This window comes from Scyliorhinus canicula, chromosome 1, assembly GCF_902713615.1.
Source record: "Scyliorhinus canicula chromosome 1, sScyCan1.1, whole genome shotgun sequence".
In the NCBI taxonomy this organism is placed as follows: Eukaryota; Metazoa; Chordata; class Chondrichthyes; order Carcharhiniformes; family Scyliorhinidae; genus Scyliorhinus; species Scyliorhinus canicula.
Window position 1 is genome coordinate 98,337,456 of NC_052146.1, and position 20,597 is coordinate 98,358,052.

At 43.4% G+C, this 20,597-nt stretch overlaps 1 protein-coding gene across 5 annotated transcripts in view; it reads left to right on the plus strand.

Moving 5' to 3' along the window:
* Nucleotides 1–1,463: 1,463 nt before the first annotated feature.
* LOC119965351 (tRNA selenocysteine 1-associated protein 1-like) overlaps nt 1,464–20,597 on the plus strand; it is a 28,718-nt gene continuing 9,584 nt past the window's right edge. For 4 of the 5 annotated variants that reach the window (XR_005460494.1, XM_038796025.1, XM_038796039.1 and 1 more), the window contains exons 1-8: nt 1,464–1,678; nt 4,080–4,177; nt 6,035–6,134; nt 7,769–7,824; nt 11,417–11,548; nt 12,564–12,683; nt 18,407–18,572; nt 19,718–19,751. Coding sequence is in view for 4 of the 5 variants with exons in the window: in XM_038796025.1 (XP_038651953.1) it covers nt 1,652–1,678; nt 4,080–4,177; nt 6,035–6,134; nt 7,769–7,824; nt 11,417–11,548; nt 12,564–12,683; nt 18,407–18,572; nt 19,718–19,751 (733 nt within the window). In the remaining variant the exon portion in view is untranslated. The remainder of the gene's footprint in view (nt 1,679–4,079; nt 4,178–6,034; nt 6,135–7,768; nt 7,825–11,416; nt 11,549–12,563; nt 12,684–18,406; nt 18,573–19,717; nt 19,752–20,597) is intronic. The other variant, XM_038796016.1, reaches the window with a different exon arrangement.

The following is a 20,597-nucleotide window of genomic DNA, read 5'->3' on the forward strand; positions in this document are numbered from 1 at the left end:
CTCTATCTGCTGTAAGATGAGATACTCTAAGACTTTGCAGAGCAGTGATATTGGTCTATACTTTTTTTTCGATAAATTTAGCATACCCAACCCAATTCATTTTTTCCAATTAAGGGGCAATTTAGCATGGCCAATCCACCTACCCTGCACGTCTTGGGGTTGTGGGGGTGAAACCCACGTAAACACGAGGAGAATGTGCAAGCTCCACACCGACAGTGACCCAGAGTCGAGATAAAACCTAGGACCGTGGTGCCATGAGGCAGCAGTGCTAACCACTGCACCACCGTGCTGCCCTATCCGTCTATACGTTGAAGGTAAGATTGGGTCTTTGCCTGGTTTTGGGATGCTGATGACTTTGGACATGTGTCTGGGTTTAGGCAACCTTCCTTTGCAGATAATCTTTGTGAGGAATTGAGCCAATCAGCAGCCGGCACATGGGCCAAGGTGTTTGAGGAACTCAGAAAGAATGTTGCCATAGCAGCAGCAGTGCTGGCTAGATTTTTTGTAATATTACTGGACTAGTAATCCAGAGGCCAAGGCTACTGGGGACATGTCTGACATAGTTTCAAATCCCTCCATGGCAACTGTTAAAATTTGAATTCAATTAATAAATATGGAATATAAAGCTAGTCTCAATGATGGTGACCGTGACAGGAATCAGCGATGATTGTAAAAACCCAGATGGTTCATTTAAAGCCCTTTGGGGAAGGAAATTATCGTCTTTACCTGGTCTGGCCTACAGACCCACAGCAATGTGGTTGACTCTTAAGCTTCCCGCTGAGATGGCGGAGCAAGCCATTGATGAGCAATTGGGTGTGGGCAACGAATGGTGCCCTTAATTGTCAGTGCCACCCAGATCTTATGAAAGAATAAATAAAACGCCTTCTTTCTGTGCTCTATGATTCTAATCAATCATAGATCATAGAACAGTACAGGCCCTTCGGCCCTCGATGTTGTGCCGAGCAATGATCACCCTACTTAAACCCACGTAACCCGTATCCCAACAATCCCCCCATTAACCTTACACTACGGGCAATTTAGCATGGCCAATCCACCTAACCCGCACATCTTTGGACTGTGGGAGGAAACCGGAGCACCCGGAGGAAACCCACGCACACACAGGGAGGACGTGCAGACTCCACACAGACAGTGACCCAGCCGGGAATCGAACCTGGGACCCTGGAGCTGTGAAGCATTGATGCTAACCACCATGCTACCGTGAGGCCCCAATGTTGTAGTGTAAAGAGTGGGTACTATCTGAGGCCTCATCAGACATTCTCATTCTCGCCAACCCCCCCCCCCCTTTTAAAATAAAAAGAAATTAAATTGTAAAATATCAAATTATTACCAGTGCAGCTCACACCTATGCTTCATTTATTTCGGTGGGCAGTCACATAATTAGGCGCGGCAGTGAGTCCTCCACTGCTGCGGGTGGCGCTGCGGCGTAGAGGAGGAGTTGGAGTTGGAGTTAGGCAGGCGGAAGGCGAGTGCGGTGAGGGGGCCGGCGGACGGACGGAGTCTGCTGGATGTGTGCGCGTTCCTTCCGTCCACCCCGCGTCCTGTGTTATTGGGATCGATATTAATTTCATCCCCTCCCCCTCTTCGGCGGCACCGGGAGCGCCACTCGGAGAAAAATTAGAGAGAGGGGAAGATGTCGCGGAGTCTATGGATGGGCGATGTAAGTGTGAGGAGGGCAGCCAAGAAGGCGCCGCGTTGCCAGGGTTATTGCCCTGAGTCAGGGGCCTGCCCGGCTGACCAGGACAAGAGAATCTTGGGCTGGGGCAGTTCCATGCTGCAATCTGGGCCCACTGACAGGCCAGATACAGAATCAATAGTCAATAACTGTGCAAAGAACAGTCACTGTGAATTCTATATATCTAATCAATCAGCTTCCTTTTCTCCTGTGGTAGAAATTGTTGTTAACATTTAAAATTTTGCCATTCTTGGCTGCTGAGTGCAAGACGAAAAGCTTTGACACGTCTATTCTTTCAGCAATGTAGTGTCATGCAATTCTAAATATTTATTTGAAAGTTTCCTTTTGTTTGTCCTTGTAATTCGAGCGCCACTGGCAAAGCCAGCACCCACCCCTAATTGCCCCTGGAGGTTAGGTGCCAACAATTGAGCAGCTTGTTTACGGCCATTTCTGAGGACAGTTAAAAGCCTGCCACATTGCTGGCCAGATTGGGTCTCGCACATTTGGCCACTGAGCTGGTTTGTGATTTAGGACAAGGGCAACAGTACGGGTTCAATTCTCGTACTGGCTGAGGTTATCTATGAAGGTCTCGCCTTTGCACCCTTGCCCCTCGCTGGCGGTGTGGTGATCCTCAGGTTAAATCACCACCAGTCAGCGTTCTCCCTCAAAGGGGAAAGCAACCTATGGTCACCTGGGACTATGGTGACTTTACCTTTTAAGACCGGGTAAATGACGCGGACATTAGTGAACTAGATTGTTTTTTTACACGTCTGATAGTTTCAGGATCATTATTAATGAGATGAGCATTTTATTTCAGATTTATTAATGAATTGAATTTAAATTCCTCCAGATCTGTGGTGAGAAAACCTGTAGGTAAATAATGTATAATATATATTGTACTTGTCTTGTTAAAGATCTTGCATAGGGTACCCATTTCCTGTCCTTTGCTTCCACTTATATATTTACGATCACATTTTGTTGCCAAGATTTTTCGCTGCCTCAACTGGGATGGTGTAATTGCCAGTTTGACTGGAGCACCATTCACCTCCATCAGGTATATGTGAATAACCTGAAGTTGATTATAATAGATCTGAGGTTCATCAACTGGCTGCTGCTGCTGCCCAGGACAGTTTGCTACTGATATAAAATTGCCAGTCCCTTTCAGATGATTTTGAGTCTTTGGAATTCATTAACTTGGCAGGCCACGTATGTTCAGTCATTGTGTATATTCAAGGTTGAGATAAAATTTTGGATTCTAGGGGAATTGAGGGATATGGGATTGGGTGGGAAAGTGTGGTTGAGGTCAAAGATTGACCGTGATCTTATTGAATGATGGAGCAGGCTCAAGGGATCATTTGGCTACTCATGTGGTTTTATGTAGCAGGATGGCTGTTGTAAGAGATGTTATACTGATTCACCCGGAGAGTACCAATTTTTTGGCAAGGCCGGCATCTATTGCCATCCTTAATTGTCCTCAACCGAGTGGCTTGCTGGTCTACTTCAGAGGGCAGTTGGGTTAGTGGTATGGAATTAGAGAAGGAAATGGCTGAACCTGTTGGGATTTTAACGACAATTGTACGGCTTCGTGGTCATTTTTGCTGGTACCAAGTTTTATTAAAACTGATTTTAAATTCCCAAAACCATCATCATGAGATTTGAACTCTCATTCCAATAATATAACCCTGCCACGATCTAAATGGTCTATCTGATGGTTGTCTGGGTGTGTAGATTACGGTTCGGAGCACAGGCTTTTAAATTACCAAACTATTTTGGAATATGCCTGACCTGTGCTATAGAGCATTGGTATGTAGCACCAATGTATTATAGGCACTGATTCAGTATCCCTCATTTCCCATAACCCTAAATGCAAGAACGTGGAGAGGAGGTGACATGTGGCCTTGAGAGCAATGAGTGAAAGCTAGTGGTTTGTTATGTGCCACCTGGTATCAGGCAAAGAACAGATTGGCTGTGTGCTGAGAATGTCCACCTCTATTTGGATATGTGATCTAAGGGAACAGCTAGTGGAGAAATTGGGTGGGTGTTGTCATGGGAGAATGGCTATCATAATACAGTGTGGTTTAGTCACTTTTTGAAGTGGTAATTTTGTTCTGGGGCAATGAATATACATTTTCACTTTAATAATATTAAAACATTAGGTCTGGATGAGAAAAGGCAAGCTTGTCCTGCCAGACCTCTAGTTCTCCCAGCCAAGATCCAACTGCATCCTAAGAACCTCTAACTGTTTGGAATAACTTGCCAGTCATCGGCCTTTGAGCAAAGAATTTCTTCCTAATATCTAAAATTGAAAGTTTTACTTTGAATTAAATGTACATTCTACTAACCTTCTGAATTGACTTTTGGACACATTCTGTACTTTATTCTGCAGTTGGAAAACTACATGGATGAAAACTTTATCTCAAGAGCATTTGCCACAATGGGTGAAACTGTAATAAGTGTAAAGATTATTCGTAATCGAGTGACAGGGTAAGAACAGTTGTTACATTTACAAATGAGAGATTATTTGTCATTATCTATCAATGTCATGAAATTAGCAGAATTGTATTGATTTAGTTTTTTGATTTGCCTCAATTTTTTTTCTCAATGGAAAAGTCCAGTGAAGGTGCACATGCTTTTTGCAGATCACAAAATGAATGACTTAAAAAGAGTACCACTGAAAAGTCTGCACGTTATTGGAAATCTGAAATAAATCGATTTCCTGAAGGTGCAGCTGTAAAGTAAAAAGGCAAGTTAAGGTATAGCCTATCTTAGAAAATAACAATAATTTAGGATTTACAATTTCCATTTAGTTAAGTCTAGTTATGTAAAATATATTCTCTTTTTAACGGAATTATGTTAAGTTGTTAACGAGTTCAAGAAATAACTTGCATCATTTATATTGTAGGTAAGCGCTTCCAGTGGTGCACTTTTTGAAATATAGTCACATTCATAAAGTCGGGAAATGTGGTAGCCAATTCACACAGCATGGTGTCTCGCACAGCAAAGCGATAATTCATCAGAATGGTTCATTTTTATGGCATCTGCTGACTGCTAGTTAGGACACTGAGAGAACTCCCTGCTTTTCTTTAAAATAGAATCTTGGGATCTTGTGAATCTAGTGGGTAGGGCAGATGGGGACAGATTGAGCATATCATCTGAAACATGGTCACTCCAGATGTGCAGCTGAAGTGTTGAACTAGATTATGTGCTCAAGTCGCTAAATGGGGCTTGAACACACAACTGACGCAGGTGAGAGTGCTAGCATTGAGTGTTGACTGATAATTAATCATGCAAACTTTCAATAATGGACACTATTGTATTAATCAAACAGTTCCTGGGTATGAGGAAAGAGATTTTTTCATTCTCTATTGCATCCTCTTGTTGGGCACACATTAGAACAATAGATAAACCAGTAAATAAGTAATGAAATCACAGGTTTTGGCAACATTGTTGTCTGTACAAATAATTATCCTTTCTGTCTTCATAATTTTAATGCTTCGACTGTTGGAACTTTGTAGTCTGCATTATTATTTCCTAAGCCTGTACAGCCTTGACTCAGTGATGCCACTGGCACCTCTGAGTCAGAAGGTTGTGGGCTCTAAGATGTGTCATCTTTTCGGTAAAATGTTAAACTGAGGAGGCCTGCCTCCCACTCGGATAGACATAAAAGATCCTATAGAACTACACAAAGATTGTGCGTTGACCAATATTTATTCCTCAACCATCATCGCTAATGGATAATATTTGGTTGTTTATGCAATTTCTATTTGTGCGATTTGCGATGAGCAAATTGCCATGTTTCCATTCAATTGAGGTACTTTGTGTGTGAATGTCACTGTTGGCTCAATGATTTTTAAAAACATTTCCAGTTAAGGGGCCAATCCACCTATCCTGCACATCTTTGGGTCGTGGGGATGAGACCCATGCAGACGCAGGGAGAATGTGGAAACTCCACATGGACAATGACCCAGGGCACAGATTGAATCCGGGTCCTCGGTGCTGTGAAGCAGCAGAGCTAACCACTGCATCACCAAGCAACCCTACGTTTTCTATAGTACAACAGTAACTACACTTCAGATGCATTTTATTGGCTGTAAAATGTTTTGGCATACCCTGAAGTTATGAAAAACAATATATAAATGCAAGTTCTTTCTGAGTAACAATTCAAAGTTTACAAGGTGTAAATTGACAAACATAACTTTCAGATCCTCATGACTATTTATTCCATAGTTCCATGGTGCTCCTCATGTTAATCAGCCATAAAACTGTGTGTAACATACATTATTCAGACTGATGTTGCAATTTCTTGGTGTTCCTCTCATTTAAACTTTTTTTTAAATTCAGTACGCCAGCAGGTTACTGCTTTGTTGAGTTCACAGACCAGGCTGCTGCAGAGCGATGTCTACTTAAGATCAATGGAAAAAAACTTCCAGGTGCTTCACCCGTAAGTGTTTTGGTGAACATGTTTGGTAAAAAACATCTAACTACTGTGGAAGAATTGGCGAATGAATCTAGTAATCTGACTGTGATCTGGCCGTGTTATATTGATTCGTAAAGGAAATGTAAATTTCTATTCGGACCTTCTGATTGCTTATTGTGCAGTTTCAATACCTAAAGACCCTGATCTGTTTAATTTGAAACGTTTTGATAACTAATAGAAATGTTTGTAAAGGGATATTCTGAACTTTGCCTATTGCGCAATTATTGGCTAACAATATTGCAACACTGCATTTTGTATTTTACTGTATATTGTGATATTTTATTACAAGACTGAGATGCTTGGAGACCTATTTTGCAATGAGCAGTGGAGATTTTACAACTTTTCAGGACCACATAATACCTCGCCTTCAAAGTCAAGTTTTGTTAATTGGAGAGAATAACTGAGGATTCTAGCGTTCAATTTTGGGCAGCACGGTAGCATTGTGGATAGCACAATTGCTTCACAGCTCCAGGGTCCCAGGTTCGATTCCGGCTTGGGTCACTGTCTGTGCGGACTCTGCACATCCTCCCCGTGTGTGTGTGGGTTTCCTCCGGGTGCTCTGGTTTCCTCCCACAGTCCAAAGATGTGCAGGTTAGGTGGATTAGGCATGATAAATTGCCCTTAGTGTCCAAAATTGCCGTTAGTGTTGGGTGGGGTTACTGGGTTATGGGGATAGGGTGGAGGTGTTGACATCGGGTAGGGTGCTCTTTCCAAGAGCCGGTGCAGACTCGATGGGCTGAATGGCCTCCTTCTGCACTGTAAATTCTATGAATTTAAACAACTGTCATATGTGCTTGCATAGCAGCCCTTGTGTTAGAAATTAATTTCCGAGCTCCTTGTAAATCAGAGATAGAACATAGAACAGTACAGCACAGAACAGGCCCTTCGGCCCTCGATGTTGTGCCGAACAATGATCACCCTACTCAAACCCACGTATCCCGTATACCCGTAACCCAACAATCCCCCCATTAACCTTACACTACGGGCAATTTGGCATGGCCAATCCACCTAACCCGCACATCTTTGGACTGTGGGAGGAAACCGGAGCACCCGGAGGAAACCCATGCACACACAGGGAGGACGTGCAGACTCCACACAGACAGTGACCCAGCCGGGAATCGAACCGGGACCCTGGAGCTGTGAAGCATTGATGCTAACCACCATGCTACCGTGAGGCCCCTTTTTTAGAATCTATATTGCATATATTCATCTATATAGATGAAAATATATGCAGTGCAAAGAGCAAAAATATAAGTAGAATAGAAATGAGGAAGGGCCAAAAGAATAGATTAAAGTAATATTCCTTAGCATGTGTTTAAAATGGGGAGTGAGCGAGAGATTTGAGTTGGGGGTTCTCGAGCTCAGACTGAAAGAGTATCTGCCAGAGTTGAATAGATGAAGGGCTACTGAGGTAGAGATGGTGACTGCTGAGGAGGTATTTAATGGTGAGGTTAAGAATCTTTTAAATAGATTCTAGAGTAAAATCAAAACATTAATTTCCTGAGGCTTTACTACTCCTAATGTTTGGATATACAATCACTCATTCATTGAAATGTATCAAACTACAGTACTATAACAAGTTGTTTCATTTCTGCCAGCAGCCCAGAAGATTTAAGCTCAACTATGCCACTTACGGAAAGCAGCCAGATAACAGGTAATTTATTTCAATATTTTTTGAAGCTGTTGTTCTGTTCATTTATTCCTTAACTTCTGCCTTTGATGTCCTTGTTTCAGCTTTCTTACTTGCTTCCCTTTGACCATCTTGAACACACATCTTTCCCACTTTTACCCAAAGATCCATCTCTTCCCCTCTCAACTATAATCCCATTAAGTTGCTGATCGCTAAAGTTCTTTTCCATACTTATTGGTATTGTAAACTGTTTCTTTAGGTACTGAACTGCTTTCAAATCCGCTGCCATTGCCCTGCCCTCAAAAACCTCACCCATTGTCCTTTCAAACCTCCACACATTCTTCCTTTCCTCTCGAGGACCCTTGAACATTTTTCCTCCCAACTCTGTGGCCAACTTTCTCGGAATTCCTTGTCTAAATCAGGTTTCCTGCCATTGTATTGAAATACCTGAATCAAAGTTACAAATAACATACTCATTGACTGTGGCCAAGGTATACTATCTCTCCTCCTTCTCAAACTCTGCAGCCTTTAAGACAGTTGACCACACCATCTTTCTACAACAGCCCTGTTGTCCAGCTGAGTTGGACTGCCCTCGCCTGATTCCACTCTTATATTCGTAGCGAGAGAATTGCCAGAAATGGTTTCTCTTCATACCCTCCACGCCATCATCTCTGGAATCCACCAAGGAACTATCCTTGGCTGTCTTTTATTTCCCATTGACATAATGCCCTTTGGTGACAGTATTCCAAAATACGGCAACATGCCCCACATGTACAACAATGGCTCATAGCTATACCTCATCACCACCCCTGCTGCCTCTGTGTTGTCAGATTGCCTGTTCAGCATTCAGTCCTGGATAAAGCGTAAATTCCTCCATTAAACATTAAGACCAAGGTCATTGCCTTCAGCCCGACCACAAGCTCTATTTCCTCACCACCAAATATGTCATCCTCCCTGGCTACTGCCTTATGCTGAACCCAACTGTTCGCAATTTTGACTTTCTATTTGATTCTCAGCTGAGCATCTGACCCCCATATCCTTTATCAAGAAAACAAATAAATTGTAACGTTTTTCTGTTTGTAATATCTTTGTCATATTTCTCAAACCATTGGGGTTTTGTGAGTATGATAATTGGAGTAAGGGATGGTGACTGTAAAAATCTAAACTAACAATAAGAAGTAGTTGATATGGCAATGAACCTAGAAGGACCTCAAACAAATATTTGCATGAGACAATAACAGGAGTAGATTTGAATTGGTTGTTTTGGTTCAAAGGAGAATATATACCGGTTGTAAAAAAGGTGTAAGGAAGCAAAGTCAAGATGGGGTGAGTTTAATTTTCTTTTTAAATCCTAGGAGCTAAGTAAAGACATTAATAAATTCTGGGAGGGAGCATTACAAAGGAGATTGGGTAGGACAATGGAGATATCAAAGAGAAAACATCACATTTAAGAATCACCAAAACCTATGTGAAGGGGTAGCTGTTTAGATCTCCCAGCAGACAGCCGGAATAGCTGGTTGGAACTCCCAGAAACCAGTATGAACAAAGCCAGACCGAAGAACCATCTGTTTTCAACCTCCGAAGACACCAAGAGAAAGAAAAGGCACTGTGTGATTTTTTTTTTTACTGGGATCCTATAGATTTTAAAATCTGAATTTGTTGAACAGGAAAGGGGAAGATTTTCTATGCGAGTAGTTAACTTCTTTTGGAACTGTTTTAAAGTACTGTTTACTATGTAAAGTCATTTTTGTGTTTTAAGTGTAATACTATTATTTTTTCTTTATTTCTCAATAAATATTTACTTTATTATAAAATCACCAATTAGTCAGGGACATCATAGATTTCAGAACCTTTCCTCGCACTACATAAATTGCATGAAAAACATTTTGTCAGTTGTTTCAAATATCCCTTCTGCGATTTGGGGCAGCAGCTCAGCATTTACCATCAGTCATGCCATAACATCTTACCAAGGCCGTCTGCTTCCACTTCTATGTCATTGCTCACCCATTCCTCTCCCTCATTGTCGTCCCATCTTCTGCTGAAACTCTCATCAATACCTTTGATTCATCCAGCATTTTGTATTTAACTAATTTTTTTACAGGATGTAGGCATTGATGGCAGGCCAGCATTTGTTGTCCATTCCTACTTGGCCTTTAGAAGGTGGTGCTGAGCTACCTTCTTGAACAGCTGCAGTCTCTGAGCTTTAGGTACACCCACAGTGCTGTTAGGGAGGGAGTTCCAGGATTTCGATGCAGCGACAGTAACAGAACGGCGATATATTTCCAAGTCAGGATGGTGAGTGACTTGGAGGTGAAATTCCAGATTGTGGTGTACCCAGGCATCTGTTACCCTTGTCCTTCTAGATGGTAGCAGTCATGGGTTTGGAAGGTGCTGCCTATGGAACCTTGGTGAGTTCCTGCAGTGCATTTTATGGATAGTACACACGGCCGCCATTGTTCGTCAGTGGTAGAGGGATTGAATGTTTGTGGATGGGCTGCCAATCAAACCGGCTGCTTTAGCCTGGATGGTGTCCAGCTTCTTGAGTGTTGTTGAAGTTGCACCCATCTAGGCAAGTGGGATGATACCATCACGCACCTGACTTGTGCCTTGTAGATGGTGGGCAGCTTTAGGGAGTCATGAGGCAGTTATTCGCCGTTGGATTCCTAGCCTGTGACCTGCTTTTGTAGCCACTGTATTTATATGGTTAGTTCAGTTTCTGGTAACCCTCAGGATGTTGATAGAAGTTGGGGGTGGGAGGGGCGTTTCTCTCACCCCATTCACAGGTAAAAAAACATGGCAGAGGAGTCAGAGGGCACGGGCATGTGCTGTTCTCTCGACAAGTAAGCTGCCTACTCGAGCGGGTTGACCAGAATTATCCTGGAAAAATGTATGAGTACAAAATTGCGGCCTTACCTATTAAGAAAGCACAGCTGGGCCCTTTACCTGGCCTGCGGTGACTCTCTCTGCCTGCCTGCTCAGTCCTACTTGCAAGGCTTCCTTCTGCGGCTGTCCTAGTCCGCAATAGCTAGCTTACCACGGAGCATAGAGTAACCCTGGCTCAGACTGCTTCAAACGTACTTCTTTCATCAAACCTTTAATCATCCCTCTTTATGATTAGCATTTGTCTTATTATGGTCCTGTGAAGCAACTTGGGATGTTTCCCTGTGATAAAGGTGCTATATATATGCAAATAGTTGTTGTATAACCAGAAACATTGAGGTGCTGTTCATGCCAGTGATGTCGTGTAATAGCCATGCTGATTTTATCCAACAATGAAACGTTTCAGCAACCTAGTCTGTGTTTTACTAAACTTAATTAAGAGCCATAAGGTGATGAAGAACTAAGTCCAGTGTATAAAACTTAAACATCACATAATGACTTAAACATGCTGAAAAACAGTTAAATATTTAAATTGGTTGGTTTAGGGAACAAGGTGGATTAGGCTTTATTGGCAGTATACCTGTATGTTTTTGCAGAATATCATGGCTGCTCAAAGTAAATCAGAATTTGCCTCTAAAGCATCATTTTAGTAAATACTTTTATGTGAAATCTTATTGCTTATTTTTAAAATATAATTTAATGTTATTTTTAATGTTCTGTCACACATTTTCCCTAGTCCTGAATATTCATTGTTCGTTGGAGACTTAACACCAGAAGTGGATGATGGAATGCTTTATGAGTTTTTTGTTGAAAAATACCCCACGTGTAGAGGAGGAAAAGTGGTATTGGACAATCTTGGAAACTCCAAGTATGTGGCAGTTATGTATTTACATTAGCAATAATTTAAATGTTCTTTGTGCTACAGTCACTGCTTTAATCTATAAGCTGTCACTGTAATCTATCTCCACACATGCAATGTCTTAAAACCAAATATTTTAAATGATTGGTATGGATGGAGCAGCATAATGCATCAGTACCATGCACACTGTGCCAAGGAGTGGAAGGATGAAAGTTGACGCAAACAATTAGGCGCATCAGGCACCTCATGTTAACCACAGAACAGTGGATAGACACTAAGCAAATACCAGTCTCCACAGGCATCCAAAGCTAAAGGGAAAGACATCCTGCGTCATTCTTTCATCCTTTCTAGCTGTGGGCGACAATGTAATAAGGCTTAAAGCAGTCTACAATTATCTTTGTAGCCAGCAATGGTGTGCTGGGGAGACACAACATGAGAGAAGATAAGTAGATTTAATAACCTGCTAGTCAGCAACAGTTGTTTAATTAGCTATGTACAAGATTGGGGTTCATCTTTTTTAAAATACCATGTTCCTCCAATCTTTATTGTGTGTGAGCCTGGCAAGGTAGCATCTAGTGCCCCCATTCCTAGTTGCACCAAGAGATTTAAGAGTCACATGTTTGCATATTACTTTAATCTGCGCTTGCTCATGTGCTAGTTCCAATATCTCATCGATTAACTTGTTACTCCCCTTGATGCTTCAGTACAGTACGTGCGCTATCTTTGTCTGAATTTTGTATATCCTATAGCATTTAGACACAAGGGAAGATAAAAGCTGTGACAGAATATTTAATGATTGGTCAAAATCAACTACTTAAAGCTGTAGCTTTTTTAGTTCATGAACTCATCAGAGCCTTGCAACTTGCTATCGTTCTCTGATGTAATCCTCGACTCAACTCTTGAGTCGTCCATCCTTTTTCTCAGTCTGTCCTCCCCCAGCCCTTCCCAAGCTACTCGCCTGAAAGTAACCAGTTTATAGATAAAGCAGTGATTTGAAATATAATAAAATTTCTTTCTTTTGCAGAGGTTATGGGTTTGTGAAGTTCTCAGATGAAGCTGAACAGAAGCGAGCGCTTGCTGAATGCCAAGGTGCAATTGGTGTCGGAGGCAAAGCTTTAAGGCTGAGTGTGGCAATACCAAAAACGTAAGCAACATTGGAGAAAGGCACCAAAGATGGGTGTTGCACTTTTTAACTCTATTCTTTCTTTCTGAAGCTTTATCCCTTTGTCACTCTTGGACTTTATATGTACCATGTCTGTAAAATTAACTTTGTGTATCAAAGTAGCACTATACCAAGAAATTACACATTGAGGAATCACTTTGAAGTTTAGCGCAGTTTATTTTGTCCCTGTGTTAGTGAATCATTAAAATCATGCAGACTAATCTCCCTCCTCTACCATCATCACCGACTCCAGGTTCCTGCATGCTGACAACTCCAGTTTTCATAGCTTCGAAATGGCTAACATATTTTCCTGAAATGTCCCTTTTTCACAACCGAAGGAGTAAAGTACTAGAAATAGTACAATAAACATCTCAATGATGTTGGTGTACAATCTATTCACAGAAAAGCTTTAGGAGGCCCTGTTAATGTTCAATTTAATGAATAAATGGTTTTGAAAAGCTATTTTACCATCTTTGTACCAATCTCCTAACTGAGAAACGTGTATTTTTAAAATTATTTTTATTCAAAATTTTTGTCAAAAACATAATTTTTGCATAACCTTGCGCAACCATTAACATAACAAAATAAAATAAAAGTTAACCATTTATACAAAGAAAAGAACAATACAACGTAACAATTCCCCCCCCCGGATATTGCTGATGCCGAACATTACTGCTCTGCTAGAAAGTCGAGGAACGGCTGCCACCTCCGAGAGAACCCCTCTATGGACCCTCTCAAGGCAAACTTTATTTTCTCAAGGCTGAGAAACCCAGCCATGTCACTAACCCAGGTTTCTACACTCGGGGGCTTCGAATCCCTCCACATTAAAAGGATCCGTCTCCGGGCTACCAGGGAGGCAAAGGCCAGTACGCGGCCTCCCACCTGTATCCCCAGGTTCCGAAAGCTCTTCTCGACCATATTCAGCGGAAGCTCTCCCAGTCTCTTTTCCTGTCCCTTAGCTTGGATCACAAACATCTCGCTTTTCTTCTCGTTTAGCTTGTATCCCGAGAAATTGCCAAAGTCCCTCAGAATCTGCATGACCTCCCCCCATCCCCTCTAGTGGGTCCGAGATGTACAGGAGCAGATCATCCGCGTAAAGCGAGACTCAATGCTCCTTCCCCCCCCCCCCCCCCCGAACCAGCCCCTGCCAGTTCCTTGAAGTCCGTAGAGCTATAGACAGCGGCTCTATCACAAGGGCGAATAGTAACGGGGACAGGGCCCCTGCCTCGTCCCCCAGTGGAGCCTAAAGTATTCCGACCTCACCCTGTTCGTGTACATACTTGCCATGGGGGCCTGGTAGAGTAGCTGGACCCAACCTATGAACCCCTCACCGAACCCGAACCTTCTTAGCGCCTCCCACAGGTATTCCCATTCCACCAGGTCAAAGGCTTTCTCTGCATCCATCGCCGTCACTACTTCTGCCTCCCCTCCCTCTGAGGGCATCATGATGATGTTTAGGAGCCCCCGTACATTAAAGTTCAATTGCCTGCCCTTAACGAAGCCTGTCTGATCCTCCCCTATCGCCCCAGTGACACAGTCCTCAAGTCTAGCAGCCAAGATCTTGGCCAGCAGTTTGGCGTCTACGTTCAGGAGCGATATTGGTCTATAAGATCCGCACTGTAGCGGGTCTTTCTCTCGTTTGAGGATGAGTGAAATCGAAGCCTGTGACATTGTTGGGGAGAGAGTCCCTCTCTCTTTGGCCTCATTAAAGGTCCTTAGTAGGAGTGGGCACAGCAGTTCTGAAAATTTCTTGTAGAATTCTACAGGGTAGCCATCCGGCCCTGGAGTCTTGCCCAACTGCATGTTCCCTCACCCCTTTACCATCTTCTCCACCTCTATCGGGGCCCCCGGTCCCTCCACCATATCCTCTTCCATCTTTGGAAACCTCAGTTGGTCCATGAATTGCTTCATCCCCTCCCGGCGGGGGCTCTGACTCATACAATTTACTGTAGAACGCCCTAAAAACTTTGTTCACCCCCTCTGGGTCTATGACCGTGTTGCCCTCCTTATCCTGTATTTCCCCAATTTCCTTGGCCCCTCCCTCTTGCGAAGTTGGTGCCCAACATTCTACTCGCTTTCTCCCCATACTCGTAGGCAGCCCCTTTGGCCTTCCTCAGCTGTGCTACTGCCTTCCCCATGATCAGCAGGTCGAATTCCACCTGCAGCCTCCGGCGCTCTTTCAGTAGCCCCGTCACGGGGGTCTCCGCGTAACTCCCGTCTACTCTGAGTATCTCCTCAACTAGCCTCTCTCTCTCTCCGCTCTTCCTTTTTTCTCTCTATGGGATCTGATAGAGGTCAACTCCCCTCTGATAACTGCCTTCAGGGCCTCCCACACCATGGACGCTGCTACCTCCCCCGTATCATTAGTTTCTAGGTAGTTTTTAATGTTCCTCCTTATCCGCCCACAAACCTCGTCGTCTGCCAGCAGCCCCACATCTAGCCTCCATAATGGGGGCTGACCTCCTGTCACCCCAAGATGCAAATGCACCCAGTGTGGAGCATGATCGGAGACTGCAATGGCCGAATATTCTGTCCCCTCCACCCTAGAGATTAGCGCTCTGCTCATCACAAAGAAATCTATACAGGAGTAAACGTTGTGGACATGGGAAAAGAAAAAGAACTCCTTCGCCCTCGGTCGGGCGAATCTCCACGGGTCTACGCCCCCCACCTGCTCCATGAATCCCCTCAGTTCTTTAGCCGCCGCTGGTCGCTTCCCCGACCTGGGGTTTGACCGGTCCAATACAGGATCTATGACTGTGTTGAAATCATCCCCCATAACCAGATTGTGTGAGTCTAAGTCCGGAATTTTACCCAGCGTGCGTCTCATAAATTCCATGTCGTCCCAATTGGGGGCGTAAACGTTCACTAGCACCACTTGAGTCCCCTGCAGCTTCCCGCTAACCATTATGTATCCCCCCCCCCCCCCGTCAACCACAATAGTCCCTGCCTCAAAAGCCACCCGTTTGCTGACCAGGATTGCTACTCACCTGGTCTTTGAATCCAGCCCCGAATGGAACACCTGGCCCACCCACCCTTTTCTCAATCTTGTTTGTTCCGCAAGTTTTAGGTGCATCTTCTGTAGCATGGCTACATCTGCTTTTAACCCGTTTAGGTACGAGAACACGCGAGCCCTCTTGACCGGCCCCGTTTAGGCCCCGCACACCACGTGATCAGCCTGGATGGGGGGCTAACCCCCCCCCCCCCCACAGCCGATTTGCCATCTCCCTTTTTCGGCTAGCCATGATCCTGTGTCTCCTGCTTAATCAAGCCCTGCCACTGGGCCCCCCCGACTCTCCCTCTGTTCCCCCATGTTGGTTCCTTTTCTGTCAGCAAAGCAGCCCCCCCCCCCCCCCCCCCCCCCCCAAGCAGCCCCGTGGTCCCAAACCCCCAAGTCAAGCACCCGCTTGACACTGGCTCTCCCCATTACGCTTCCGTGAGTCAGCTGACCCACGCTGACCTCAGCCGCTTCCGCCTCGGTCTCCGATTATTCAGATGCCACATTTTGCGTACCCGTCCCTCCCTGTGGAAAGCCCAGCTTATCTTCTTCAACGGCCCCGAAAGAACATTTCCCACCCCCCTCTCTCCACGAAACAAACAACAAACCCCAGGCACAAACCCAACCCCACAAAAGAAACGGCTCCGGTTGCCAGGAGAGCAGCCCTACGTGTAGGGCCCCTCTCCTCCCTCTGAGGCCGAGCTCTCCAAAAGCTGAAAACATGACCGAAGACACAGGGAACAAACAAAAATAAGAGGGAACAACATAATGTCGCTACCTCCGGCTACTCGGCAATTACCATCCCCACCAGAGTAACGTCCTCGTGTGACTGTCCTTTAGGTTGAGTCCAACTTTTCTTGGTTGATAAAGTTCCATGCCTCGTCCAGTGTATCAAAGTAATGGTGGCGATCTTGATATATGACCCACAGCCTCGCCAGATGCAACAGCCCAAACTTCACCCCTTGGCTGTGGAGGGCCGCCCCAGCTCGGTTGAATCCAGCGTACCTCTTGGCCAGCCCTGCTCCCACGTCCTGGCAGACCCGGACTACGCTGCTCTCCCACCCACCGCCCCGCCTCCCTTTAGCCCATCGCAGGACTTGTTCCTTATCCGAGAAGCGGTGAAACCGTACCACCACGGCCCTCGGTGGTTCATTCGTTTTGGGCTTCCTTGCAAGGACTCTGTGCGGCCCATCCAGTTCCAGAGGCCGAGGGAATGCTCCTGACCCCATCAGAGTCCCCAGTAACGTGGTCACGAATGCGCTCGCATCCGACCCCTCCGCACCCCCAGGCAGGCCCAGAACGTGCAGGCCTCGCCTCCCGGACCTGCCTTCAAGGTCCCTCAGCCTCTCCCGCCACCTCCCATGTAGGGCGCCGTGCGCCTCCACCCCGACGGCCAGGCCCAGTATCTTGTCCTCATTATCTGAGACCTTTTTCTCAATCTCCTTGATTGCCTTCTCCTGCATTTTCTGGGTCTCAATCATTTTCTCCATTGAGGCCTTCATTGGAGCCAGCATCTCCGTTTTCAGGTCAGCAAAGCAACCTCTGAGGAACTCCTGTTTCCGCGACCACTGGGGCCACGCTGCCTGATCTGAGCCGGCCGCCATTTTCTGTTCCCGCACCCGTTCTTGCCGCTTCTCGTTGCTCATTTGTTTGGCCGTCATGCTCCTGGTCCCCTCCATAAACTACTGTGGGGAGCCTTCTAGCACCGCTTGTCTGCTGATTTGTGCCGAAAAGAGGCCGTCAAAGCTCCTTGAAAGGGCCCGTTGGTCCATTAGCGGTGGGAGCTGCCAAAAACGCGACCTACTCGCGTCGCATGGCTGCCACCGGAAGTCCTGAGAAATGTCTTTATTTGCACTTAGTGAAGCCTACTTTTAGGCTAATAATTTTTGCCACTTAAAATTATATATTTAACTAATTAGTACTTTTAGCTGAACTTTCAATTAAATAACTGAGTGCCAGTTGGTAGATGTGTGAGTGACGTGAAATGAAGATTTATTTTGGTATATGGTGTATATAAACAGACCTAGAAAATAATGCTGCAAGAAGGTTGAAATAAAAAAATGCCAGGCGAAGAACCAAGCAAACTGCTGTACGGCAGTGATTTTGGCAAGAGGAGTAAGGGTAGGCAGATTGATTACTTGGGAGAGAAGTTGTAGCACCTAAAGAGACTTTGAAAAGGTTAAAGAAGTCTTTAATAAAAGATGGTCAGTTAAGTTTGTTTGGGACAACCTTTGTTTGCTATAATGAAAGGAAAATACCTGCACTTTTATAGCACCTCTCAAGATCTTTGGCTGTAAAACACATTGGAGCATCCATGTAGTACTTTTGTATTGTAACCACCATTGTAATGGCGATGTGATACATGACCGGATTTCTTTTTGATGTTGGTTGAAGTTCTGAAAAAGTGTGCATTTAACAATGTGTACTTAAGTTCGCTTCACTACATATATTTAATATTAAGCATGTAGGGCATTAAAATTAAATCAGTTCCAAAAGGGTAAAATTATAATCTCCACTGAACTAAAAGAACCTGTTTTTTAGGCTTTCTTAGTTGCAACTGTTAAAATGCATTTGCTTGCTTGCTTCTTTTTGGTAACGAGAACATGCAGTCATCGGTTACTATATTTGTTAGAGATCTCGGCTATTTACTGTCTATAATACTGTATTCCTTTGTCCTGTTGTAACAAATGAATTTACTTTTAACTTTCAGAAATCGTGTAGTAAAGCCACCAGACTATAGCCAGACATATACCTACAACTATAACCAGTATTACCAGCCATACCAGAACTACTATACTCAATGGGGATATGATCAGTACACTGGTAGCTATAGCTACAGCTATCAACAATATGGCTATACTCAAAGTACCATGCAGGTAAAGTTATTGAAAATCTGTAGTCAGAAGTCACCAGTTCTGTCACGCCACAGTTTGTATATATGTTGCGTTATGTTTGACAAGTTTCATGAAAACCAACCAACAATGTCTCATGGTCAAAGTTGTGCCATAAAGAATATTTTGTTTCATCTAGGTAAGCCCTCTACTTAATTTTTACAAGTTGAAGACTCTTTTGCTGAAGGTTGATCTTGTCCTTGCGGCCTACCTCATGCAAGTTTTCCCCATCTACTCATAGGCTGCATATTAATTTTGGGGTTTGGAGGAAAATAATCTACATTGAGGCAATTTGAAATTATGAAAGCGCAAAAGTATAAATTGAAACTATTTTCGACACATTGTTCAGTATGGAATTTATTCCAATATTGGGAAGGCAAGTGAGTCACGAGTGCAGCAAGTATAAGTGAGTTGTGTAGGCCCTATTTTTAAGTTCCATATTTAAACAGCTTGCCAACAAGCATTTTGTTAATGCTGCAATTATGGCCTCAAATAAAGAGACATGTTTTATTTTATCATATCTTTATTTAGTGTTGTCTGTGTTAAGTGTGGAGAGAACCTTGAAATCTCTTTCTTCGTATAGGTGTGGTATTATACATAACAGTTCTTATTGTACGTTTTCTTTGTATGTTTTGGTTCAGAAGACCCAACAAAATGCCTTCACTGCACTTGTTAAGCATGTGAACAATGTAAAGTTGATTGAATGCTTTGGTGATTAAAAATGCAGTGAATTGGGTTCAAGCTGTGTGCGACATTAAGCTACGTTTTCCTGCTCATCTAATCTACTTATTTTCCTTTTGTTTTTTCATTGCTTCCTTGACCCTTTCTAGATATTTTGTAGCAGCTACAAATTTTGGTCACCTAGAGTCTTGCCTTTGACCTCAATGAAAAGTTTTGGTCCTGCACAGTTCTAGCCTCTCCTGCCTGTTGATGGAATTGTTATATTGCTTTTAAGTTAATGTTAATTAATAGCTTCACTGGCCTCTTCATTCTAAATGATCATTAGTAGTATCATTCCAAACATATTTTTTGTGGAAAGGTGGCAGAGGGAAAAAGTAAGCTCCAGGATAGTATAATTTGCAGATTTTAAAACAAAGGCACTAATTTATAATGACTCATTTTGTTTGCAGAATTACGAAGAAGTCGGAGATGATGCATTGGAAGGTAAGTACAAAAATTCAAAATTTCTCTTCAGTGTTCGGACACAGTTATATGAAAACTTACAGAGCCGGTTTCTGTGAATCTGCACTTGGCTTGATCTGTATGTTTTCTTACATTAAGGTTAAAATTTAAGGTTAGTACAGTTTAAGGAGTAGTTCAGAAGGTATTTAATATACAGCAGTCCATACGAAGGCCCACACCCTTCGTACTTTTATTTTAATCTGTGATTCCCATCATTTTTACTTTTCTCCATTCTCACTTTCCATGTGTGAACTTAATATATATATTTTTTTAAGTCTTCTCATGTTTCAGTACGGACAAAGGCTGTTTCTCCCATTATATTTGCTGGCACTAGTTCCACATCAGAGCTGCCTACTCTAATTTCATTCTTTCACCCTTTAGTATTTTCCTATTTACTTTATTCATCTTAATTCCTTCTTAACCTCTTAAATTTTGTAATTAATTGTAATCTCTTCAGAATTGGAATGAATTTCATATCTTTTGTGTGAATAGAGATCGATTGGATACTCTTGAATCATTTCAGCCAGGCAAGTAGAATTGCCTGAACCTGTTCCCAAGCTAAGCTATTGTTTGCTGCAAACCTTCACTACATCAGCATGACCTCTGACAAGGTGTTGATTAGATATTGCTCCCTCTTTAAACAATTGTTACGATCCCAGTCGATGTTAAACTGGTCAAGAAAATCCCAGGAAGGAACCGTGGCTCAGAAGACCGTAACTTTTATTTATAAAACGTGGAGAAACAGAGTCACAGAACTGTTATTTAATTTTAACAGCAAGGAAAGTCATTTATTAAACATGAGAAAATTGGATTGTGATACAATTACAC